The sequence below is a fragment of the Polyodon spathula genome, chromosome 7 (genome assembly GCF_017654505.1).
Source record: "Polyodon spathula isolate WHYD16114869_AA chromosome 7, ASM1765450v1, whole genome shotgun sequence".
In the NCBI taxonomy this organism is placed as follows: Eukaryota; Metazoa; Chordata; class Actinopteri; order Acipenseriformes; family Polyodontidae; genus Polyodon; species Polyodon spathula.
In genome coordinates this window covers 30,475,861-30,503,359 of record NC_054540.1, presented here as the reverse complement: position 1 = coordinate 30,503,359, position 27,499 = coordinate 30,475,861, and the positions used below count along the sequence as shown (strand labels likewise).

Genomic DNA, 27,499 nt, shown 5'->3' with positions numbered 1-27,499 from the left:
GAAGTGCACATTTGAATGGGTATGAAATAACAGTTATTTTCTTAAGTCATGTTTTCTTCTTGTTTAGATAATTCTGTTTCAGTCATCAAAAACTGGTTACTTTTTGAAACACAGAAGTTGAAAGCACTCCTGTGGCCTAATTAGGTCTCTCAAAACAGGTCTTCTCACCAAGTACAGCTGGAACACCAATGTATAACCATTAACCTGTCCCCCTGCAACGCCGCCTCTAGCTGATGTAAAAAGTAAAATCATTAAGAAATCCCACATAGAGCAAATGGTATTTATTATATTCCTGGGGCAGAGTGTTGTAGCAGAATTAGCTAGAGCTTGAAACAGTATTGGTATATTTGTTTCCATTTTAAAACACAGATTTTCAAACATTTATATCTCAACAATGGTCAAAGGGTAGAGTGAACAAACACTGTGACATTGTCCCTTTAAATATCTTTCAATAAGGTTACAATAAAGATATGGGGGGGGGGGGGGGGGGTATTTGTGTTGTTTGTTTTTTGTTGTGTACATTTGAGTGTTTGAGAGGTGGTGGTTTTGGTGTGAGAATGCTGATTTTACATCAACTACTTAATGGATGCTATAAACAAGATTAAACATTATAATGGCATGATTATGGTTTCAACTTCGTTTTATGTTAAACTCCGATTTTCAACCATTAATATCTCGGTCAAAGCGCATTTAAGAAAATTCCCCCGCTTGACAGACACAGCCATATACGAAATATGTAATTAAATCTGGAGTAGAAAAATTTATTTAAATTAAAACATAGTTCTCTCCACATAGTGCCTTGTGTTAAGAGCCACCACACATTGTTAATTGCATATTTTATTTTTTACAGCTTAGACATACTGCAAACTACATTATTTTCAGTAATTATTACATTCCCAGTAAGTGCAAACTACAATTTAATGGGTTATTTTAAAAAAATTTATTAAAAAAAATTTGGCTCTGGAGTGTGGTAATTTTATAATTAGCAGTAATGTAGTACTCAAATTGAAAACAAATATTGGTGGTTTATTTTATTGATTATGGGATGGGCTGTTTTAGTATATAATGTAAATATCAAAGTGAATAAGCACAATGAAAACAGTTATAATTATAGTGCCTCTATATAGATAGACCTGGAGAAGCAACTGCAACAGCTACAGCTATGACTCTGAGCAGAGGTAGCAGTCTCTGCTCACTTCATTTCCTTTGGATGTTAGAATGTGACAGATTTGTGTGGCTTGTACATTGACTTTTCAGAACGCTAGGCTTGCATTGTCTGAACAGCGGCCCTGGTCGGCGGGAAACCTCCCGCAGCTCATTTCAGGCCATGGGCCTCCCGGTGTGACTTCGGTCCCCATTCATTTCCAATGGTGGCAGATTTTCCAAACACATTCGTTATTGTTATTTTAATGCAATAGTACATCAGTTGCTACAATTATACAGAATTTGTCTGCTACTGAGAGTAAAATGCAATTTACGTAATGATGAATAAAAAACTTTAACAATTAAATTGTAAATTGTAAAATGTGTTGTTGCTAAGATTTTATCATTGAATGCTACCCTGCCCGTCACATTTCCATATCTATAATAAAGGCCTAACCTGGATGCAGCTGAATTATGGATGGGATGGAATTTCCTGACTTTTGTAGCTTCAAACTGCGCCACTGAAGTTAATTTGTCATTTTTTGTAAGGAATTTCCTGACTTTTGGGGCTTCACGCTTAAATCTTAACTAGTTTTTAACCAAGTTTATTTGTAATGAATATAACAACAAGTACTATCAACACAAACTTATATGAAGGAATTATAGTGTTACAGACAATCCTAACATTCATTTAAATGAAACAGGAACTATATGTTTTGTAAAAGTGATGTAACTTAAACATTACATTTTAGTAGATGTGTACCAGGCTATGGATGGTTAATCCCTTTTCTACGGGAAGGAGTTTTCTGAATGCCTCACCATGTCGCTGACCTGGCAATGTCCGTAGCTGAACACAATGGCGTTGGGAGGATTACCTACAGGCAGCATCACACCAAAGGAGACACACATGGTTGCAGGGATCAAGGTGTACAAGGGATTAATGTGGAGGGTCTCTGACTGAAGGGAAAGAGAGACAGTTAATATGACGCTGGAAAGGTCTTTAGTGTAATGCATTCCAGGCATGCTATAACTTTACATATTCTAAATTTTTCAGCAATTTCCAATAAAGAATCACCAACATGAATGTATAGTGGAAATGCATATCTTTGGTTTGCAAGGTTGTACACCTATAGTACAAGTCAGCCAGGAATACTTTAGTTCATAGCACATTTGATTCCTCCAATGTGCCCCTGAAGTACTAAAGCTAAAGGCTGAGAGGCAGCCCTAATGTTTTTGATCAAAGTTGAACCCTACCCTGGTTATCTTATGTCACTTGGACACTTTTTGGATCCTATAGATATTACTATGTCACAAATTGTCTCCAATGAGACGACGCACAACCACCATTGACAGCCGACACCTATGAGGAGCCCTAAGACTGGCACCAGAAAGTCTGCATTCTTATATGGTCTTGATGATGAAACTTGTCCTCAAGATAACATGCAAGAATGTAGAAAATAGCTGAAGCTGAAACTAGTGAAAATTACAGGAGGCCAAAAAAATGAGTAAACCCTCACTGGTCCCTCTGACCCTTGGCCCTCTGGACAATTGCCCAAGAAAAACCAGCAAATAGCTAAGGGGCATAGAGTTTCCCTTTGCTTATGGCCGGAATAGGTTACCTATTCTCAGTATAATCAGATAGTGAAGAATTTTCACTGGGACACTCAACACTAGGTATCTTTTAAAATTGCTTTATAATGTTATCTTTCCAGATCAGCATTACAGAAATGTTGGGGGCTGGGGTGACCGAGTGCTTTTTTAAAGTGCTAATGTTAATGTTTTATATAGTGCTTATGTTAATGTTTTATATAGTGTTAATATTTTCCATAGTGCTAATATTAGTGTTTTCTATAGTGCTATTGTTAGTTTTTTTAAAGTGCTATTGTTAGTGTTTTGCTGCACTTACCATTGTGGAGAGAATAGGGAGGAAGACTGTGATGGTTGCTGGGTTACTGGCAAATTCAGTTACCGCAGAAACAAGGAGACAGGCTAAAAGTGTTACAGTCCAGGGTGGGAGGCTGTTCATTGGTTCCAACTGTCTTCCCATCCACACAGATAGGCCAGAGACCTGCAGGGGGAATGTTAACATAATGAAGCAGTACTTTGTTTTTCAGCAGGTTGTACAAACAGCTAATAAAAGCCAGACATCTCCAAGGTTACTTGGATTAAAAATCATGTATTTTTGTCTTTAACCACCTTTACTATGGTAAGCAGCGGTAAAGTTAGCTATTTTCCCTCTGGTATATGAATACAATTAGATTTTTTAAAAGATGTGACAGGGATGTTTTTAAATTAGACTGTTACTATCCACTGTCCTAGCTCAGAATCCTACCCCACTGTTCATTGTTATAACTGTTAGACAAAAAACAAATCTTTTATTAATGGAATCCCAATGCATGGATACATGATATGGTCTATACGAGATTTCAGTATACAGTAAGCCCCTATGTGCTATTTACAGTATTTTTTTTTTTTTTGGTCACACACTTATTTCGACAGTATAACAATCATTGTGAAACACTGATTTTTTATTTTTATTTTGAGTCAGCTCAAAGAATAGGAGTTTAAAAATGAACCCAGAAATGATTTTGGGAAATCTTGTGCCTGTGTCCTTGTTACCTATTCCTGGTCCAAGCTATAGCCCATTTTATTAGGTCAGCCTAAATGTGTATTTCAGTGTTTTGATACTGAGGGTCCATGAATGTAACATTTAAAAGGTTCTGCCTCATGTTGGCAAGGGTAAAAGCTTCCCTGTACTTACCTTGCATCCTGCCGCCAGTGCGTAACCCCCACCCACCAAGATCACAATCTCCCACGGCATCAGCTTCTGGAAGTCCTTCCAGGTTATCATGGGGGCCAGGGTGTCACTGTCCTCCTCATCCTCTGAACCGCTTCCTGTCAGGACAGAAAGGAAGCTCTTTGGGTTGCCACACTGAGTCTGAGTTAGCATAATAAGGTGCCCATATTAGAATCATTAGCACAAAGTGTCTCTTTTTAAAACTACAGGTAAATGGGGAAGCGCTGACCAACCTTGGTCTCTGTCCCCAGCCTGGGAGAAGCAGGGTTTCCTGGACGGGATCAGAAACAGCAGGAATCCCAGCAACACCGAGATGGTGGCGTCTGTCCGATAGCCCTTTCTAGAACACAAAACAGAACCAACGTGAAGCTCAGAGCAAGAACTAGAGGGTAGCATTTCACACAACCCAGGCCAAGACTATAGTGCTCATGTGAGATGGCAGAAAATACATTTAGGAACGGGGAAGGAGGCAGCATGAGAGCCTTCAATCTGATCAAGCAAGTGGATCTTTGTCCTGCCATGCACACCTACCAATTCCTGGGTCTATCTCAATCCCCACTGGATATTCAGTTCTGACCACCAAACAAATTTCACTTGACCCATCAGATTCAAACCCAGCCCTCCAAAAGTGAATGGTTTGAGAGGCTAGTGAGTTAGCCTGCCAAGGTGCATAAGGGAGATCAGTGACATCTAAATTACCATTCCTTAAACAATTAATAATAAAAGTTAAGGTGGAGGCTTAGAGGGTGGCTTTTAATGTGGTTGCACATTATACAAAAGCTTTACGTTACTGAGGGCTGGCACTGTTGTGCACGATTCATAGTTTATCCAGTATCTAATACTGCAGTGGTAATTTCTGTATAAACAGTTAGTTACTTATTTAAAATGGGACTATGCCAGTGTTCCGTGTAGTTCTGCTGTGTTTGGGATCAGTTTGATCCATCTCGGAACACACTAAACCTTCCTTGGCAGTTTTCAACAGGAAAGTCATCCACCTACTTTTCGAAGAGGGAGGTCCACCCTGGCACGAATCCTGGCTCTCTGGTGAACCACAGCAGGGTCATGAGCACGAAGAAGACCCCAGTCACCAGCTCTGGGTAACTGGACATGCCAGGGAGAGAGAGACCGGCTGTTTAGTTTGGTACAAAGCAGACTATAAAAGTAGTCTGATGTTTCCAAACCTCTTATCAATTATTAGCGCAATTTTTTCATTGCTCCCCCTTTATTGAAACAAGGGGAAACATAACAGTGTCACCCATTTCAGGTTTTAATGTGCTTGATTAGCCCCAGTGTATAGGTAAAACAAGCTCAGGTGTGTTATTAAACTTACAGTAAAACCACGAATGGATCAAACTGCAATGCAAGTCTTTATTTCCAACCCTGCAGTTGAACTTTTCATTTTTCTAATACAATTTACAATCTCCGAAGGGTCATACACTACAGAACAGCCGTCATCATGTTGGTATCCACTTATCAGAACCCACCATGTATTTTAATATCTGTGAACCAATAGACTGTTTCTCTCTAGTGTTATACTCAGGAGTGATAGTAACTAAGTGTTAGAAAACAGCTTTAAAAAGCTTGGTGGCTGCACTGTAATGTACAGCAACAAAAAACACAGTACAAACAAATCATAGTCATACAGGGTGAACCAAGTATACAGCAACATAGTCATTTCTAAATTGTTGTCATATGTGGTAGATTACTCATGCCAAGGTATAATACAGCAACATCTCAGAAGTGCTTGCAACAGTATTTCTCTTATCTTACAGTATAATCTTTCATAAATTCTTAATATAAAAAAATGTGTTTGCTTCTATGGGCTTTCTACTGAGCTTCTACCACTAGGCTACTATGTCTAACAGTCCCAATTGTAATCAACGGACCCCTTCATCCTAGGTGTGAGCTCTAATTGTAATACAGCAGCCCCTATTTGCGAGCACCAGACCACAATGCCTACCTGATTGGCCCCAGTTTCTCATACTCTTCCTGGATGCGTTTCTCAGACAGATCCTCCTGCTTCGTCTTCCTCTTTTTGCTGAGGGAGCAGGTCTCCCTGAAACTAAACAGCAGATTGAGGAAGAAGGGCCAGATAGATTGAGGAGTTAAATGCACATTCCACCTTGTTCACCCTTAGAACTGTTTCCAATAGCAAAAGCACAGCAAAGTGTAATAAAGCACACTGAAAGCACATGTAAGCATTGTATAGCAACCCAGGGTAATGTATGGTAAATGCATAGTATAACCAAGAAAAGCATGGTAAACTTTTATATGGGCAGGGCACAAAAGACTGTGAAATTCCTCTGTGTTTTATATCAAGTGCGGCACTTCTTTTTTGAAAAAAAAAAAAAAAAAAAAAAAAAAAAAAAAAAATTAAAATTAAGATGGCCAAACCTTTTATGTCAACCGAGAAAAAAAGCATACAAAGCTATGAATTATGTTTTTTCAAAGTTTCTGTAAATTAGAGTTTTTAAATCAATGTATTGTTTAATGTAATACCATTAGAATTTACTGCAATCATTCAAATCTTTATAAGAGAGGATCAACATCTCTAAAGCTGATGCAAGTTGCTTTAGTCTTTAAATATTTGTAAAGTGCTTAGGGTACTACTTTAAATTAACCCCATTGCTTTAAGTGGGGTTCTGTTTTTTGGGTTCCCCAGGGGAATCCCTAAAGCGATTCCTCACCTCCACCACCACCCTGAAACCAGGTTCTATACTCACTTGCAGCCCAGGAAGAGACAGTGCAGCCAGACCCAGGTCAGAAAGAGCATGATCAGGGAGATGGGGAGACTGAAGATAAACCATGTCCCGAAGTTGATCACTTGCGCCTCAGGGTACCGGCTGCAGAGAGACAGGGAGACAGGAAGAGGACAGAAGCTCAGCTCAGGGGGGGGAGGGTATACAGTGATGAACCAAGCCTGGGTATCAACAGCAAGGGTTGTTGTAACAAGAAAAAAAAAAAAAGAACTTGACGTACTGCGTTTCATTAAAACATAATGATGTAGGTATACCGCTACAATAGTTTGTTGTACTTGCTCTCCCTTATATTTCTTTATACTAAACTCGAGATAGCTATGACAGGTGGCCGCCTATACCCAATTACTCAATTGGAAGGTCATTTTTTTAGCTTCCCATAACATTTTCACACACATAAAAGTATATATATTTGTACAACCATGTATAGGTATATATATATGTACCACAGTTTACCGTATCTTTGAATATGCTTTAATAAATAATAATCTTTATTTTTATAGAACACCTTTCATATTGGACCACCATCACAAAGCACTTTACAAGATACAAGACTAGGGTGTGTGAATCAGCATCAGCTGCAGAGTCACTTACAATGTCTCACCCGAAAGACACACCCAGAGCACACACAAGGAGGTTAAGTGACTTGCTCAGGGTCACACAATGAGTCAGTGGCTGAGCTGGGATTTGAACCGGGGACCTCCTGGGTACAAGCCCATTTCTTTAACCACTGGACCACACAGCCTATTTCACAATACCTTTTTGGACTACAATGCTTTGCAGTAGCAATACAGGATGCAGTTGATTTAAACACACTATCTTGAAAGGCACAATAGTACACATCAAAACTTTATCTGAAATGTAATGCAACTCAACCATTTCCCATAGTTTCTTTCCCAATACATGTCAGTGTAAAATGTTAAGTTCACGGAGTCAAATTGATGTCTGGATAAAGGGTTGGATTTTTGACCTGCATCTGGAGTGGATAAACACTAGCATCTGGGGTGGACAAGATAAATCACATGGAAATGAGAGTGTGTTTACAGTTCAGAGCGATAGAAAAGCTGACCCTCATGTGACCTACAGTACAATGGCAGTGCTGTACACTGATGAAACTGTCAGTCCAAGTGACAAATGTACAGGTTGGTATGGTGACCTCTTAAGAACGGTGTCAAATTACTGTGGGACAAACCTGGTTCGCCTTGTGGGATGGCAGTCATTTATAATTTTCATGTACATTAATAAATAATTTAACCTCTATCAGCTATTTGCAAAAAATGCTAAACACTGTCCTGCTAATGTCATAAAAAACTATGCATGTAAGCAAGTAATACCTCCATAAGGAACATGCAAACCATTGCACTGGTGCATCAGGTTTACTGCATAAGGAATTCTAAATGTATTTAAATAGCAAGGAAAAATGCCAAAAGAGAATAGAATAGTACATGACAATAACATTCATTAAAAGGAAAGCGGTTATTTAAATGGTGCCTTAGCTAACACTGGTGTAATGTCAAGTTTATTTATACCAGTAAAATAAAAAAGCTCACTTTTTTACTTTGACATATCATGTAGGATATAATAGCAGCCCTTGCACTTTGCTTGTGTGTTACAACCGTTTAAATTAAATCAGAAACAATTAGCTCTACAGATGAGCCATGAATGCATACACTTGCTGTGTGCATGGTTGCCTGTTCAAACCCAGACTCCGCCCGTTACATTTGGGAAGGAATGCATGTTGCTGAGAGCGAAGGGAGGGGCAGGGTTGGGGTACCTACATGTTGAACTGCTCTGCGAAGATGAGGTTGGTGGAGGTCCCAGTGATGGTGATAAGCCCCCCAATGGTGGCTGCGTAGGTGATGCTCAGGGACAGGCACTTGCAGATCATGTGATCCCTCTTGGTAGGGTAGCGCGAGCTCTGCTTCCGGCTGCTTGTAGGGAGTTCGGGGATTGAGACTGCTGTCTGTATTGGGGGGTGTGTGTGTGTCAAACACAGCTGGGGTCAGTACTCGCAGAGCTACATAGGAGTAGGGATGGCCGTGCCAACTCCAGCTCCTATGTCTTCACACCCTGCGTCTCACTTAAAGCAGGTTTTGAAACAAAAGTCTTAATAAAAATTTGGAATAAAAGGGAATTTTAAAAGACTGCTTTGGAGTTTGCTGACAAAAATAGCAAATTTAAAAACACACCCCTCGCATACTTAGTAAATGGTTCACATGTGCAACATTTCACTTTTTGGTGTCCCATAATTTCACAAATTCAATAGAAAAGCCCTGTATTTTCATATACCGAGTAAAAAACAGCAGTTCCATTAACCCAGTAAGTAATGTATTTAATGATATCACTGTCCAGGTACACAAACTACAGCTGCTCACCTGGGGCAGGTACCCATTACTCTGCCTCTTCACAGTGTCTTTCTGTGTTGACCTATTCAAGTCCTGTAAAAACATTTCCAAAAACAACTCTGGATTAAAGGGCAAGTGGGTTCAATAATAAATAGGTTGAATTCCCTCCAACAGACCTTAAAAGCATTCTTTTTAAACAGACTCCAGATTAGCCCTTGGGGAAACAATCTATCTGCATTCTCTGCTAACCAATGGGGTCAGACAGCTAGCCTTGCACAGCACAGAGTAGTCCAGGTTTATTTTGACACTGAGGAAAAGTATTAAAATGTAATAATGCTGTAATGGGCAGTGTTGTGTGATGCACTGCTGTTACAGATTCTCTCGTCAGTGAGATGAGATGACGTCAAATAGCTCTATAACCACAAATGCAGACGAGCCCGACTCCTGCGTAGTGAAGCATATAGCGTTAAAAGTCCCCAGGTGTTGTTACAACTGTTTAAATAATGTACCTGTCATTTTTCTTTTCATTGTCAACATCCTGACAACTTTTTACACTTACAAAACTTTCAAGCCTGTTTCAAAGCTCTTTTCAAAATGTCCGCTGTAGTGCACGGATAGTGTAAGGATTATTGTCAAACAGATAACACAGCAATAACGATCCATGATATGGTACAGAACAGAAAAGCCAGAGCACATGTTATGTTTTTTTTTTTTTTTTTTTTTTTAAATCCTTTTCCTGCAGTGATTTAGAGGACAGAACAAACCCCAGTGCACTAGAACAGACAATTTGAAAAGAGCTTTAAAACAGACTTTAAAAATTAAGTGTAAAAAGTAAAAAGTTGTCAGGATGTTGACAATGAAAAGAAAATCACAGGTTTGTTATTTAAACGGTTGTAGCAACACATATATAAACAGTATATTTTTCGGAACCCTGCTACTTACTCTTTAAGGTGTTTGCAGTGTGCAGCGTCATCTGTTAGCAGCCAGTCTCAGCCCTGCTACACCCAGAATAATTGTTTGTAAATGTCATAAAAAGCGGATACATACCACTATTCCAATATTGTTCTAGTCTATGATCGCAGCATCGTGTTAGTTAGTTCATTCATCTGTGTGTTTTGCACTGGATTCATATTGTTCCTTTAAAAACAACAGTGCACTAAATGAGTCCAAAAATTGTCTTTCATACCTCAAGATTTGTTAACGTGATGAGGTCGCTCTTTGTTCCACTGTAAAGAAAGGAAAAAGGAATTCAAATTTGGATTTAAATGCAGAGATTATAAATGAAAAGTTACCAGGCTGATGCCTACATTGAGGTTGACTGCCAGGGTCTTTGTTGAATAAATGATTCCTTAAAGCTGCAGCGCCATTTCTCTTGTTGGCAGAATACAGGAGTTTAATACTTATTTGCTGCTCAAAGGTCAATATGTAATCTGTGCTGGACAGAACCAAGCTGTCAGTGCCTAGCCTGGTTACTAACGTAATTTAAATGTGTGTTTATTATGCAGACGCAGGCGTGTGATTTTTTTATTTTATCCCTATTAAATGAAATTTTTAGAACTTGTTGTGTTTGAATTTAGAATAAAAATTAGACCTCTACTAAGCAGAGTACTAGTTAGTATGGATCTATCTGTAGATCACCCTTAGCTCTGTTCTATCTTAGTACCAATTGCAATGAAAAAATACTGGGGACACAGTTTGGGATAAGCTGATCTCCCAACTTTTCTAGTGCAGACCTCAGGGTTAAACTGATCGTTTCCACTTTGTGTATTGCAGTGACAGTGAGTGGAGCAGGGACAGGACAGCAAGAGAAATGCTGCATTCTTCTTGTACTGCACATTTCAACTACAATTTTAAAGCTGTATAATTTTAACCATTGTCTTCTAATTTCCTTCATATTTGTGTATAATTACACACTTCCTTTATAAATAGGCACACTTTACAATATGTTTTAAAATAAAAACATATTTTAAAAGATGTAATTAAGTCACCTTTTTTGCACTAAAGACAAATTTGAGAGACTGTCCTATTATCCTTTTAAAATGGTTTATTTTAAAAGCCAGCAGACAGGCTTTTTGGAAAAAGCAATTGATTAAGTTTAACCTTGTAATCATGTAATATGATTTATTTTTTAAACATCAGCAATTGCAATGATGAAAATTTAAATATATGTCAATATACTTTATTTGATTTGGCACATTCAGTATTATGTTTAACTCAATAATTGTGTTTAATCATTCATAAGAGAATAAGCTAGTACAGTTACTGGTTTAAAGTAGTAAGGGATCCTTCAAGAAGATGCTTCATGAGATTCTGGGATCAATAAGCTAGTAACAACCAAATGACCAAGATGGGCCAAATGGCCTGCTGTTGTTTGTAACCTTTCTTATGTTCTAATAACTGGACTAACTTAATACCTTAATATAATCAAATGACTGATGGATTGTGTTTGTTGCAATTGAGAACATCTTAAATCCTACTTACAATCAACCTGGAGGTGCTCTATTCGTTGCAATTGAAATTACCCTGCAACCTGGAGGACAGTCATTAGTACTGGCCTCCATACCAACAACAAGATCATCCCCAGTTAATGAGCTACTTTTAGTTCATTGCAATTGATCACACGTAACTTTACAGAATAACCACCCAGCTGTGGGGTTTGATCTTTGCTATACAACACTAAAACTTCCATCATGGTCTGGAATGGACAGATGGCATGATTTCCCTGGACTGGTTGTCCTCTCGTACCTTTCTTTCCGGAAGAGCAGTTCTAGCTGGGTCTTGTCCAGGTTTTCTTCTTTGTCTGCTAAAAAAAATAAAATAAAATCATCTTGGATATAAAACAGAATCTAAACTAAGAATTTCACTGTATTCGCATATTGTCTGCTCAATCAATAATAATATACAGCACATTTACAGGAAATGCTTCACAAAGTGCTAGTGCAGATATTAATACATAATGTATTTTAATATTTAGCTTTTTGCTGGTTTAATGAAGTGCTCTGTTGAAACTAGTTTGTTGTGAACATTGCAGCCTGAGTTGTACCAAATTTAATGAGCATGTCACTCCAGTAATAAAAAAGTTGAATGGGCTTTTGCTGTCATTTAAAAATCTGAATTAAAAACAACTGAATTAGTAGAGTTACTTTCCCTAGATTAAGCTCCAATTGATTGCCTTTGTAAGGGACAGAATAAATCTGAGCTGCAAATCTACCTCCCGACCAGCAAGGGTGCTTATAAGGTTGATGGGACGGCTTCACAGGGCTGAAATGACTCTATGGTAGGACGGAACCGGAAGACAGTCATCTTGATGGAAGGGCGTAGCTGCAAGACTGCTGAACAACTCTGATCAGCTGTGCCATGCACGCCGATTGGACAGAGTGTGGTGTCGTTCTGATCACGGAGAGGAGTCTGGCAGTGCAAAGGTGACGCAGCTGCGCGAGTACAGGCCCTTATGTTGACACATTAGTAGACCGGTGCTGTGTTTTGTTATTGTTGTTTTGTGTAAACAGACACAGATTTGGGAGACACCTCACTGCAACCTGTTACAACAGCAAGGAACACCTGCATTGGCACCTCACTGCAACCTATTACAGCCGCAAGCAACCCCTGCACTGCCACCTCACTGCAACCTATTACAGCACTACAGAGCACCTGCACTACCACATCACTGCAACCTGTTACAGCAGCATGGAGCATGGGTACTTGCACCCTGGAACTGTAATTATTGTTTATTGTTTTTGGCACCCCAAGCCCGCTGTTTGATCCCTGATACCATTGTTGGTAGAGGGGATAGTTTCATTTTTAATAAAACCAGTACTCATTTTAAATACACCCTCTGTTGTCACACTGCCATACACATAAGTAATCTCTCTTCTAAGGAATGGGCCACACTTCTATTTTTCTTATCAATAATGAGATGTTGCAATATTTACCCACTCTTTTCCCTTGCCCCAGCCCCATACCCTTACCCAGGCCCCCCTGCTCTTCATCACCCTCGCTGATGGCCTCTGCCTCCTCGTCAATGTCTGCTGCCCCTGTGCTGATGAGCTGCTGCAGCACAGCCTCAGCAATGGGCATCACCATGGCAGTGGTGGAGGTGTTACTGAGCCACATGGACAGGAAAACCGTGCAACACATGAACCCCAGCACCAGCCTGAAAAACACCATCACGACAACCTTGTTAAAGCCAGTGTTATATATAGAATACTGCACTGAATAGGGTGCTGTGCAATACCAGCAAATATCCACCACGAGAGGCCAGATGGCTGCCCATGAGTGTGTTTGCAACGAGTACGCTTACTGGATGTTCTCACCGTGACCCAGGGTCTACTATTACATTTGTCTGTGGTACATATACAGTAAGTGAATAAAAGCGCAGTCAAGCATGGGAAATAGTATAAATCAATATTAAGAAACATGGCTAACTATGTTGTAGCACGCTAAATGCTTAAGCATAGTAAAATTATGGTAATTACTGTCAAATGTATCCAGGTAATGGCAACTGAATGAATTTGTAAGAAATACCGCACGGCAGTGGTAGTGATATAGTAGTATCACTATATCACACCAAGGTGCTGCCATTATTTACTGCAATATTACCAGTATGGTGTCACTGTAATTCCAGAGTTTAAACCTACAGAAGCCCCAAGGATGGTTAAAAAATTGAGAATTTCATAGTGGTTCTGATGCTGTATACTAGTTCTGACATTATACTGCAATGGATCACCGGCATGTATTGGTTGATACCATTGTTGCAAGAAAAGTCAAGGGGAAAAGGGTTTGGCTAATACCTTCACTAGGTACAGCAGAAACACATGTGTACTTCATTTAGAATATTGGTTCATACCACTTTGATACCATTAGTAAGTCAAAATATGAAAATGTCACCACTGAACCCTGGGCAACTACACTAACATGCCAGGCTTGGCTCCAGCAATCATGACCATCCGCAGAGCAAGGCGCTTGTGCAGATTCCATTTCTCAATAGAAGCAGCCAGGCAGATCACTCCTATAAGCAGCAAGGTGGTGTCTTTGAAGTACTCAGCAGCCACCTGCAAAGATAAGCAAAAACGGATACAAACTTGGGTCGTGCATTCCATGAATCTGCAGACTTCATCTTACACAGACATCATCGTTGTAGCACATGCATCGTGCCCTTGAAAAAGATAGCAAGCATAATCTACATCCGTTCCATGGATTACCTTGAAAATAAACTAAACTATGTAATTAGTAACAAAATCAGATAATTGGTTCTGCTGGCAAAACCAGGGATGAGCTCATTTCTGATGACTGCTGTGACCTATTTCCGTTGCATGGACCAAAAAGAAACAGGAAACAAGTTTGTACCTTATTTTGCAACTGAACAAAAGGTTCTCATTTTGGATCATAGGTTCCGTCATATTTCAAGAACCTTAACTGAGGATTGGTCTGGTCTTCTGTAGCGACCTACTTATATTACACAATGTTGCTAAGCGGATGCGTTGCCTTACAGAAGAAAAGTAATTTCCCAAATGCAGCTGTTTAATTTAGTCTTAACTACAATCAGGTATTCTGGTATCAACCCTTACCTTCCATGGAAACCAATGCAGGCACAGAGGGTCCTCATCACAGCATAAGCCCACAGTGAAATAAGTGAAAAATTATAACCAATGCAACCCTAAATGTACAGGGTGATTAGAAAGTAAGTTTACTACATCACTGATATGGTGTGTTGATGTGGTAACCTTATTTTCTAATCACCTTGTATATAAGAGGCTAAGACTGAATAGTAAAAGTTTCGTGAAGTTTCCCATTATAGAAACGCTATATAAAACATATTCTTAGTTTTTCAGCATATTTGTGTTTTACAAAATTACTTGACTGACGTAAAGAGGATACAAATGAAAAATCTTTTTATTTTAACTTCCATGTTTTATTTGAGCATAACTTCTGTGACCCCTGGCACAATCATTGTAATAATCACATTTGAATTGTATTTTGCCTGTGTATATTGTACTGCATTTACTCATCAACCAGAGCCAGTTGTTGCTTCTCTCTGGCTGCTCGGACAGTACTTTCACTATATGCTGCAACTCCTATCCACTGAATACAGTATCTGAGAAGCCAGGTCATAGAGCGTGCTACAAATCCGCAACAACCCACCTCTACTGGATAAGACTAGACTAGACTCTCCACCCCGCTGTTCTACCTCAGCGTCTAACTTAGCATACCAGAGTTCCTTCCTCTCATGTGTCTCATCCACAGAATCCTCCCATGGCACTGTTAGGGTTAGGGCACTGTTAACTCGACCAGGAGAACAATGCATGCTGAGACTGACCACAGGACACTGTCAGCTGTAATAACCTTTCCTCTTAATTGCTCTGCTTGACGAAGGAATGTTGTTTTCTGTGCGCCAGTTATTAATGATATTGGAGCTGAGCCATTGATTTTGTTATGCCGGTCTTCCAGTGCTAATACCAAGCATCGCAGCACCTGATCATGACACCAAGTGAAGTGACCCTGGCTTAGAGCCATCTTACATTCCACTGTATTTTACTGTAGAGCGCAACAGTTAAAAGGCAGCTGTACATCCTATTGTAGTTTTACAGTGTTAAAGTATTACTCCTCTTTGAAAATTTGCATTTTCTGTTGATGTACTTGTCTAACATGATTATTACAGCTGATACAGCTTCTGAGACAAACCTGGCCTCCTTATGAACACATTTAACTGAGATGTTTTATTACTGTGAAGTGTAAACAGTTCTGGGCAGATTAAATATGTTGATATATTTAAATAATATAGCTTAACAAAGGTTAGTCTGCAAGCCAGGACAGGGTTCTGGGAAATTGCTAACCTACAGAGAATAGAAGAATTGTACTATTCCCCTTTCCACAGTGTACCAGAGCTCTGTTCAAGCCTGGTATTTGGAGACAAATCCTGACTGGTGAAATACTGCTTCAACATATAGCTATATCAGTTTCAGGTATTCTTATTCTTTATTACGCAGTCTTGAGAAACATCGCTTTTATTGGAATCATTTGTTTCAAAATAAAACACAATAAGGATATTTCCTTAAAAAAAAAAAGTTATTTTTTAAAAAAGCTATTTTTTAAAAACACACTGATGAGTCCATGCTGCTTAAATCCACAAAGAAAGGGAAATTGAGTCCAAGTCAATACAAATGTGAGTCCTGCAAGTCTGCAGTGTTCCCCAGTAGGAGAAGATCCAAAGGTTTGGTGTGAATGAAAGACAGAACCTTCTTTGTTGCCCTTCAGTATATCCCAATCACACACATCAAGCCCTATGAACAGTATGTAGTCTCTAATACTATTACCCTGGCCTCCTTATGAACTCAGTGGCCTACTGTTCTTGGAAGGTAACCAACAAGATCAGACCACGCTGCGAGAGGAGCAGTATGTAATATCTGACACATAGCTAGCAAGCTAGTCAGAAGGGTGAATGGGTTCATATTTCAGCCAGAGGCTGAGGCACACAATACGACATGTGCGGTTCAAACCCAAAGCAGCAGCAAGTGTCAAAAAACACCACGTGACAATTAAAAGATGACAAGGTTCAAACAGATTCCCAGGTGTGGTTTGTAAAACCGAACAGAGAAAGCAAGGTCGTCAAACTCAGTCTAAGATTGGATGGAAATTGTTCTACTTCTTGGAGAGTTCATGTGGCTTTGAATTTTTGGGATGACTCAATGCATAACATCATGAGAACATAAACTATAACCAATGTTACCAGATTATTGAAGCAATATAGTACCAAGTCCTTAAAACATAAGTTGCAGGGTTCTGAAAAATATAGCGTTACACACCCCCATGTGTTGTTACAACTATTTAAATAATATGTTTGCTTAATGGACTTGGCGAGATCAGAGGTGTCTCCTCTCTCTCTCTCCATAACTCCCGGGAGGCAAATTTTTGTTCCTACCTGTACTGCTGAAGAGACACGCCCCAATGAATCTTGAGCAGAGACTACCATGTAGTTTCAGAGTCAGTCAATGTCAAAAATGCTTTATTGGCATGACTACAGTAGAAGTATTGCCAAAGCAGTTAAATATATAATATAATTAAAACCTAAATAAATATGGTCTATGGATTTTATAGTTTTACTTAATATTTATAATTGAGTGTTTATAGTTGTGGATGAACATACAAAAAAAAAAAACACAGTATGATCCTTTCTTAAAATAAGACAACTTTCATTTCTCATCATAGAGGATCATCTTCAGTTTCATATAATATTAATAAATACATAAATCAGATAGTTTGATTTTATTTAAAAGCATAGTAGCTTAGTTCGACACATTTGCGGCTACCACGAGAATTCAAACTGCAGCTCGGTAATTCAAAGTAGACTCACTTTGACATGAAGAAATTCATTTATGTATTAATATTGTATGAAACTGGAGACGATCCTCTATGAAGAGAAGTAAGCTAACTTACTTTAAGAAAGTGAGGGAGGTGATGCATTGTATTTAGCATATGTTCATTCACAACTTTAAAAATACTCAATTATAAATCTTACATAACTATATATTTAAAAAATAAGATGACAACTATGTACAATTCTACCCATAGACCATGTTTATTTTGTTTTCATCCTTTCATGTAAAAATGAGACCAGTTGGAGTTATTCTCCAGGATGAAACAAACAAAAAAGAACACAGCAAGAAAAGAAAAAAAAAAACTTTAATGTGGTAGGCCAGTAAATACATTGGCAATTTAATAAAATTATCAAACCATCCGATTTATTTATTTACATCTCAAAAACGCATCCTGACGAGGTCATATTTTGGCTTGGGGTCCTTGGAAAGACAAAGAAGGAAAAAAAAACCACCCTCGTCACTACCCCAGCTTCATTGGGGCGTGTCACGTCTTCTCTGATCAGAGAGAGGACACGCCTCTGACCTCACCTGAGTGCACTAAGCAGCCATCTTGAAAAGACCTTTGAGAGACAGTTTAAATTTGTAAGTGTAAAAACTTGTCCTGATGTTAATGAAAAGAAAGATGACAGGTCCATTATTTAAACATTTGTAGCAACACATGGGGATGTATAACTTTTTCTGAACCATGCTATTTCCTCTTTAACCACCTTAAATACAAAACAATACAAATGGATGGCCTACGATGGCACATGGACAGTATGTCTAATTTTATATATACACCGTTTACTATCAAACTGATAAAATGTAATTACATAAACCAGAACAGGGAAGATGGTAGATGTCGCAACCTGTAGTACATAAGATATGGAAAGGGGAAGATGCTCATTCATTCATCCATACACCAAAGTATTTGTGTAAAAGATCCCTTTCCAATGCGACATCATGTAATGCAACAACAGCCAAGGCAATGCTCAACGTTTCACAAGGAATTATGTTCCCTGTTAAATGCTCTTTCCCCAGATCTCTGTGGGATGAAATCCCAGATTACATTTGAATTCTAGTTAAAAAACTAACAGTATTAGAGGATACTTCTGGCAAGGATTAGGTTGGACTATATTGGCTAGTGACAAAAAAAGCTGCAAATTACTACATCAATTGTAGCCTATCAATAAAATTAAGGTGCTTCCACATAAAGCAGGCTTATTAAAAGAAATATGGAAGTGACAAACAAGTAGATTGACTTACAGTACTAAGAGTTAGGGTAAACAACTCCTGTCTGTTTTGGTATGGTCATGCTGATGGTGTAACACCACAGAGCAGCATTTGCACATTTAAAAATAAGTAAGGCTTTTAAAATTGCATTTGTGCTGTTTGCTATCACAATGGAGTTTGCCTCATAATATTGATCATTCTTATCAGCATGACCTTTACAAAGATGATAATAACTGCTGGCTTATCTTTAAAACTAGTAGCTTACCCCTTATAAAAATTTCATAGTAAAAGAGTAGCAAAGTGTAAGCATTGTAAGCCTCAGAAAAGAACATAAAAACACACATTGTATAAGCAAATACAAAATTACTGTGCAAATTTACCCAAGTAAACTTTTACAAAAGGACAACCCTTCACAGAAATACTGTTAAAACCGTCAATATTAAGCACTACACAGTGATTTGCTACACAATGTTTTTACAGGGCTTTAGACTACCAAGAGGGACAGAGGGTGTGGAGGCACATGTAGTATTTTGAAGCGAAAGCGCAAAGACCAATCAAATTTATGAAGAAAAATCAAATAAATTTCTTAGGTATACCGGCAAAAAAAACACATTAACTGCTCCTGTCTGCAACCAAGTTGTTTTTTGCTCGCAAAACACTAAGTTTTTCTTCAATATTTGTTTTCAACCTGCCAATTTGTATTTGTCCTGTTCTGAGCTCACTGAAAGTGCAGGTTGATTAGAGAAAGAAGACGCCTTACCTCACTGGACTTGAGCACTCCAAACAGGGGGTAGAGGAAGGCTGGTACCAAGGCAGCAGCACCCAGGGGGATGGCTTCAGACACCCAGTAAACTGCCGTCACTATCAGAACATACGCGCAGGAAGCTTCCTGCAACAGGACGAGCAAACAGAGTCAGACTGACAGGATCCTTACCAAATCATCTTCAATGGCTGGGTTGCACAATGAACTATTGGCAGAATAGTAACACAAGTACAACATACACAGCCGAAATAGCACCCAGTGGGGTAGGAGCAATAGGAATTTGGTAAATCAAGGAGATTGTATGAAACAGAATCCAACCTATGCATGAGAGTAACATCTGCCACATCTCGATTCCTAATCGGGACACATCTACGTACGTCTTGACCAATCTGTATGGGTGCCGTACAAAACCCATGCTGGGCACAAACAGACTAGAAGTGAACTTGAGAGAGAATGGACTCCAAATCATCTTCTTGCTCTCACATCAATTTCATTGTTGACAGTATAAAGATAAAATGGTATTATATATACATACACACACTACATTTTGGGCTCCAATAACTAGGATTATATTGGAGTACAGAGTGTGTCTATTCAAGTGAACAGGCCTAGTAGTCTGCAGTTGGTTAAAAAAATAATTAGTAACATTTTCCACAGTTAATACTTTTTGTGCTTTTTATTTGAAAATAAATTTTCCAAAGCTTAAATTATACAAAAATAGATTACCAGTTAAGAAAACTTCTACATTAACAGGGGACATTCTCAACAGGGGAACTTTTTACTCAAGATTCATAGCAACATTTTTATTTTCTAAAAGAGAGAAAACTAGAAAATAAACAATTTAAAAGAATACTCTATTTCAATTCTTCGTAAGTTCAATGGATATAACAAACCATGGTACAACATAATCATACTGTATCGTAAAGTGGTTTATCTAGTATGCAGGTCTGCACTACATATTGAACAATGCTTCAAGCTTGGCCTTGACCTGTGTGGACTGGAGTTCTGAGGACTTGAGTGCCTCTCTGCTCCCCCAGTAAAAGTTTCCTTCACAAAGTACCATATAGTACCATACTGCACAGTAGTGTCAGGGCCAGTCTACTATGCTATATATCTCTGTTCTCTGTCGTCTTTACAACTGCTTGTTCTGTAGTTTGCCAGGTACCTTTCTGTTACCTAGTAATCTCTGTGTATCTGTTTTTAGGAATTGATTGTTTTTAGGAACCCCTGATTTAAGAGTCCTAAACTCTGTTGGAACTAAATACTGGCACAGAGATTATTGAAATGTGTCCCAATCAGTATCTTTACACCATTGTCTGTACAAATATTTTAAAGGCCAAGGAAGATCATGTTCAATAAAATCAGAAGGACAGCAGCCTTTCAAATTTGTACAGTAATCATAATAGAAAGTTATTTTAATCTCAGAAACAATGGAATTGGTGTTACATTTTTTGTTCCACTTAAGAAATCCTGATTATTGGCATTTAGCACACATTGTTTTGGACTGTAAACTAGTTTAGATCTAGTTTAAAAGGTTTTGCTGTTATACAATTTAACTTAATTTTTTTTTCCTCCTGTGATAAATAGAAACATGTTACATTTTACGCTAGCAATTGGGGAAAATAACAGAACTCTTGGATCGCTCAGCCTAAAAACTTCCTAACTAAGAAAAATCTGCTCTTAAGGATTATCCAGAAAGGGGATTTTATTCACAAATCTGCTGCTAAACAATACTGTAGATAGGGCCTGAAGATGGTAAAGGAGTTTAATATATAGTGCCTATAGAAAGTCAACACCCCCTTGAGCTTTTTTCACATTTTGTTGTGTCAGTGCCTCAGAATTTCATGCATTAAATGAAGAATTTGTTTCCGCACATCATACCCCATACTTAAGTGGAAAAAAGTTTTTATTGAGAATTTTATATTAAAAATACAAAACTGAAAGATCATAATTGGATAAGTCTCCCCCCCCCCTGAGTTGATACTTGGTGGAAGCACCTTTGGCAGCAATTACAGCTGTGAGTCTGTTGGGATAGGTCTCTACCAACTTTGTACACCTAGATTTGGCAATATTTGACCATTCTTCTTTACAAAACTGTTCAAGCTCTGTCAAGTTCCTTGGGGAGTGTTGATGGACAGCAATCTTCAAGTTATGCCACAAATTTTTGATTGGATTTAGGTCGGGGCTCTGACTGGGCCACTTGAGGTCATTTACTTTTTTGTTCCTTAGCCACTCCAATGTAGCTTTGGCTGTGTGTTTTAGATCGTTGTCATGCTGAAAGATGAACTTCCGTCCCAGCTTTCTTGCAGAGGGCAGCAGGTTTTCCTCAAGGACTTCTCTGTACTTTGCTCCATTCATTTTCCCTTATATCCTGACAAGTGCCCCAGTCCCTGCCAATGAGAAACATCCCCATAACATGATGCTGCCAGCACCATGCTTCACAGTAGGGATGATGTTCTTTGGGTGATGCACTGTGTTGGGTTTGCGCCAAACATAATACTTTGCATTTAGGCCAAAATGTTCCATTTTAGTTTCGTCAAATGACAAAACTTTTTGCCACATGACTATAGAATCTCCCGAGTGTTTGTTTTGCATACTTCAAACGGGATTCAAGGAGAGCTTTCTTTAGCAATGGCTTCCTTCTTGCCAACCTACCACACAGGCCAGATTTGTGGAATCCCTGGGATATTGTTGTCACATGCACACTTTGACCAGTCTTGGCCATAAAAGCCTGTAGCAAAGTTGCCATTGGCCGCTTGATAGCCTCTCTGTTCAGTCTCCTTCTTGCTTGGTCATCCAGTTTAGGGGGACAGCCTGATCTAGGCAGGGTCTTGGTGGTACCAAACACCTTTCACTTCTTAATAATCGTCTTGACCATGCCCCAAGGGATATGCAATGCCTTTGATATTTTTTTTATACCCATCCCCTGATCTGTGCCTTTCAACAACTTTGTCCCAGAGTTCTATTGAAAGAGCCTTGGTGCTCATAGTTGAGTCTTTGCTTTGAAATGCACTACCCAGCAGAGGGAACCTAAAGGAACTACTGAATTTATCCTAAAATCATGTGACCCACTGCAATTTAACACAGGTAGAGGCCACTTAACTTGGTGTGTGATTTTGAAGGTGATTGGTTACACCTGAGCTAATTTAGGATTGCTATTACAAGGGGGATGGACACTTATCCAACCAAGCTATTTCAGTTTTTTATTTTTAATTAATTTTCTACAAATTTCTAGAATAATTTTTACTTGGAAGTTGTGGGGTAGGATGTATAGATAAATGAAAAAAAAAAAAATTCCAGGCTATAAGGCACAAAAGTTGAAAATTTTGAAAGGGGGTGTAAACTTTCTATAGTCACTGTATATATATATTTTGAGTAAATTAAATTATTTGTTGAGATTTAGTTTTTGAGATACCAATTGGTTTTCCAAACTTGTAAAGGCCACAATTCACTTATTTTTTGTAAGCAAGTGTATAAGACGATATATAAAACATGTGCATAAACGTGTGCACTAATGCACACGTATCATGAGCAGGGTAGCAACCGCCTTCTTCAAAACAAGCACAACTCGATTATGTTTTTTACTTTTGACATTAGCAGTCAGGATTAAAAACAAGCCCAAAATATGTGAAAAAGTGACTAAGAAATTGTAAGTGGCTGCCTGCACGGGCAAGCCCAAGTCCACGTGTGGGACATATTCCCTGAATAGGTGGCACCTGAACTGGATTAGGCTGAAAGGACAGCTGAATTATGTACAGATAATTCCCAGTGGAAAAGGACAATAAAACAAAGGACTGGGAGTTTAAAAAGGCAAGATACACAAATGATCTCATGAAACTGGCTATTCAGAAGAGTGAAAAGACTATAAATATCCAAGCAAAACTAAACATTTTGCGCTTCACATTGAATGCTAACTAAGGTGCCGTCACCCTGCCAAGCAAAGCTGCAACTCTGCGACTCTGCTTGAAAACGGACCCAAGACAGGACTCTGCCAGAAAATGGTCCCAAGAAGAGGAAGCAAGCTGCAAGAGAGTCACTTCCACAGGCAACAAGACTGGCTGGAGGACTGCCGTAAAACTTAGAGACTTATCAGACAAACCAGTCTGGGTCTGCTGTACATCTAAAACCACAGTATCCAAAAGAAACTGTGCCCTGCTACCCGCTTTTCTACAAGAATTAGCAAAGACGACAGAGCAGATGGGCACTTTCGTGGATCCTATACCAAAGACTGAAGACTTTGTTGCAGCTGTTTGTTGATTCTATTGAGAAGCATTGTTGCCGAGTTTGATCCAATGTGGGATTGAAGACTTTGTTGCTGAGAGGAGAGCCTTTTGTACTGAACACTTAACAGATTGAGTTTCCAAACCAGCGGACCAAAAGTCTAAGCTTCAAGGAACCGTCGAGTATAATTCCAGTTGCATTTTCCTTTCGTGGAACTAAATTAATTAATTGTAACACATTCACATAGAATTTTGTTAATTATTTAGTTTGTACACTTTACGCGTGAAATAACTTGCAGTGAAACTAAGTTTAAGTAAACTTGCCATATCTGTAATCTACATACCATTAATAAGCTTAATGTGATATCTTCAAAGATTGTCTGCGTGATGTTAGACTGGGTGCGTGCATGTGTGTGTGCTGTTGAAGTCGACGTCTTGTGTGCGAGGAGAGAGGCAGGGTCATATTTCAATTGCCCTGCTAGCCAGTTTTTGACTTGTGTTTGGTGTTTAGAGATTTACTTTCTGATGTGTACTTTATAAAATACTAGTATTGATCAAACATTCCTTGTGTCTAGCGTGTGTGTGTGTGTGTTCATAGTAAGCCCTCGATCTTTGTAACACTTCAATTAAATATTAAGAGAACTAAATCAACCCAGATAAACTCTGAATGATCAATTATTGAATTGTTCCTACACACAGATTTTAAGGAGAACTGGCAACAAGGACCACGAGTGCACAATGGATAAGCACCACATTAACACACAGCAGTGTGTGTAAATACAGAGCTACAACACCCGGCGAAATCTGAAAATCCTAAATACCTGGGGTAACACTGCTAAAGTATTTCTCTAGTTTGACCAGAAGGCATGTTAAGACCTGTCAAACTGCCCAAACACCAGGTGATCGCTTTAGAATTCTCAAATTCTACTTCAGTCTTTTGTTTTGTTTCTTAATTGACTCCAGTTAAAATGTCCAATGTATCTATGTGTATTTGCTTTAATTGGACCTATGATAATGTCAGGGTTCTGACAAATACTTCATTAAATCTTACTAATACTCCATAAGGTACATGGAGGTCACTGTACAGGTTGGAATTGTTTTGTATTGCATGATGGCCAAAAGTTTAGCATTACCCTATAGAACTGTGTAGTTTCTGGGATTACAGGAGGTTAAATAAAATATCTAAAATTATGGATTTTTGTTTAATTATATCTCAATCCTAAAAGTATGTGCAATAAGTTTTCGGATATTATAAAGATGTTCACCTTTAATGCATAAAGAATGGTCATGTAACCTAGCTTCTGCACAAACTGCCTTTAAACGGTGTAATCATATTGGAAACTTTACAGTGTCATTGTACTTCTGAAGATTAGCTGTTACTTGCAGTTATGTTAACTTAAACCCCAATTAGGTAAAGTTGTCACTCCAGTTACCCTTCAGTTACACTTAAAGACTACTCACTTACACAATAACAGTAAAACAGTCAAATGTTTGTTGGGTAGCAATTGAGGCCAGGCTTTTCTGAGTCAGTCCTTGACGCTGGTGAGCAAGGGTAACCATACGCGATTAAGGTACAGTGATGATATGCATTCCACCTCTGGGTGTCTGAGTTCAAACACGACTATGGTTTCAAATAAAATGAATGTGTGTCAAGCATGGAAAGTCAGGATGTCCCCATTGCCATTGTCGCTCACCATTTACAAGTACTACATTCACTAAGAAAACAAAGTGAACAATAGCACATGAACAGTTACATGCTGGGTACCGTTTTTGAAAATCACCTACGATTTTGACAGTATGATTTTATACGGCTTTTTTGCCATTGCACTCTTTTGGGGGGTGGGGGGTCATGAAATACTTCAGGATTTGCCCATAGGGTCATTTCAGCTCAAGTAGACAAACTAGGGTTGCTCAAACTCTTAAGTCAGCCACATACATCATTTAGCAGTTGTTTAAAAGTCATTTAACATTGAGAAAAACAGGCCAAACTGGAAATGTTTACCACCTTCAGACACTTTCTCAACACGCGGGGTATGAGTTACACAGATCTTCTTTTGCAAGCAAACATCTCCCCTGGTGCCATGTTTTCAATCACATGTAGTTTACAGTCGCGCAAATGAAAGAAAAACCTACCAAGAATGCAGTCCTCTTGACCCATAGCATTGCAAGTCATTTATAGTCCTATATAGGGTTTTAAAAACATACAGGATTATTGTTTTTGACATACAGAATGTAAGGCTACATGGGTCGCTGTCATTCTAATGGGGTAATTGTACACACCCGAGAAGTGTAGATTGCGGCACCCCAATGGCAAAGTAAAAGTTTCAAAGTTGTTGAGTAATAGATATAAGATGTGCTTTCATTTGTATAGTGAATTGATGTTGCTGTGACTGAATTAGAAGACGTTTTTAATAGTTTGTTAAGTTTTTGTACTTACGTTTGTGTTTTATAAGCTGCGTGCAAATTGAGAAACCAGCACGAGAAAACAAAAAATAAATACAGTTGGTACAATTGCAACATAACCTCATTCGAAATCACAAAACACTAGTGGATGATTTATAAATATGTTTACCTCCTCTCAGATCACTCATTGGAACCCGAGACGGTATAAACAAACAACGTAACTTTTAAAAAGTACTTACACTGCTAGGATGAATCAGGGGTAACGGTAGCAAGGCGAGAGGGATCAAAACAACCAGCAATAACTTCCTCGCTGCCCAAAACTTCTTCAGCAAACCCATTCTGTCAGTCTGCAAGGAACCAAACTGGCCTCGAGGGTACACCCAGCAATATTTGGTAGCTGACGAAATTCCAAACGCGAGGAACTTATTATTCCCTTTATAATTACTTTGTTCCCCTTTAATTTATTCTTGGTTTGATATGTAGCATTATATTTTCTCTCTTTTTGTCATACGTTGTCTTTATACAATATCGTTATATCTTTGTGTGTTGTTTCTCCTCTTTCTTGACTTGTTACGGTATATAGAAGTGGTTGTTTGCCTTTTGTCTTCAGCCTTCAGTTCAGGAGACGTTCTCTGCTACCCATGTTTTTTGCTTTGCAGCTGTTATTTGCTTGTTTATTTTCCCTTCTCTCTCTCTAAAGCCACGTCCTGCCTGACCCCTCTATTTAAAGGGGTCAGTTTCAAACCTCAATAATACCCCTCAAAGACAGATCACAGCTTTTAAGCGTTTTTCTTTTTGATGCCTTCTTCCTTCTTAAATAACAAAAACATTTAAAATAAAATAAGATGTATATATTTATTATGGCATTTACCAATGTGTTGCCTCTTTTCCCTTAAATATTTGCCGGTACCTACCTGCTTTTCTCATTTATAAGCATAAAAGCGATTCTATTATCTCATAAAATCTATAACCACGCCCATTAGAAAGAAGTCTACCAATCCTTGTTTCAGCCAGGTAATGGAACGTCGCCCCCAAAAACAAATACCCAATCGGAACGAAGTAGGCTTTTTGCACGACACACCTCCCCCAATTTAGAAATGAAGCTATTCCAAATTGATCCGCAGCGTGGCTTTAGTTAGAAAACTGACAGGACTATAGCAAGCCGTTTTAACATTTAATTCTCAATTGCTGATATCAGCAATTTTAATACTGTTATTAGTAATGTTTTGCTGATAGCAGCAATTATTATTTTTTTATATCAACAATTCTCAATGTTTTTTTTTTTTTTAATATCAAAAATAGAATTGTTAATATCGGAAATAGAATGGTTGATATCAAAAAATACAATTGGTGATATCAAAAATAGAATTGTTGATATCAAAAACAGTACCTTTTATTTTGATATCAACAACTGTATTTTTTATATCAACAATTCTATTTACAATGTCAACGATATTTTCCCCCCGATATCAACAGTTTTACTAC

General features: G+C 38.5%; 1 protein-coding gene across 3 annotated transcripts in view; it reads right to left on the bottom strand.

The window, feature by feature from the left end:
* slc13a4 (solute carrier family 13 member 4) overlaps nucleotides 1–26,964 on the bottom strand; it is a 31,204-nt gene extending 4,240 nt beyond the window's left edge. The window contains exons 1-15 of one of the 3 annotated variants that reach the window (XM_041255243.1): nucleotides 26,254–26,960; nucleotides 19,389–19,517; nucleotides 13,956–14,092; nucleotides 13,010–13,194; nucleotides 11,787–11,841; nucleotides 10,228–10,267; nucleotides 9,072–9,134; nucleotides 8,475–8,659; nucleotides 6,664–6,783; nucleotides 5,901–6,002; nucleotides 4,940–5,041; nucleotides 4,174–4,280; nucleotides 3,905–4,038; nucleotides 3,050–3,211; nucleotides 1,963–2,100 (exon numbers count right to left, since the gene is read on the bottom strand). In XM_041255243.1, coding sequence (XP_041111177.1) covers nucleotides 1,963–2,100; nucleotides 3,050–3,211; nucleotides 3,905–4,038; nucleotides 4,174–4,280; nucleotides 4,940–5,041; nucleotides 5,901–6,002; nucleotides 6,664–6,783; nucleotides 8,475–8,659; nucleotides 9,072–9,134; nucleotides 10,228–10,267; nucleotides 11,787–11,841; nucleotides 13,010–13,194; nucleotides 13,956–14,092; nucleotides 19,389–19,517; nucleotides 26,254–26,352 — 1,758 coding nt within the window. In that variant the 5' untranslated portion in view covers nucleotides 26,353–26,960. Of the gene's footprint in view, nucleotides 1–1,962; nucleotides 2,101–3,049; nucleotides 3,212–3,904; nucleotides 4,039–4,173; nucleotides 4,281–4,939; nucleotides 5,042–5,900; nucleotides 6,003–6,663; nucleotides 6,784–8,474; nucleotides 8,660–9,071; nucleotides 9,135–10,227; nucleotides 10,268–11,786; nucleotides 11,845–13,009; nucleotides 13,195–13,955; nucleotides 14,093–19,388; nucleotides 19,518–26,253 lie in introns of those variants that run through there. The other 2 variants (XM_041255242.1, XM_041255244.1) reach the window with 2 other exon arrangements.
* Nucleotides 26,965–27,499: the final 535 nt, after the last annotated feature.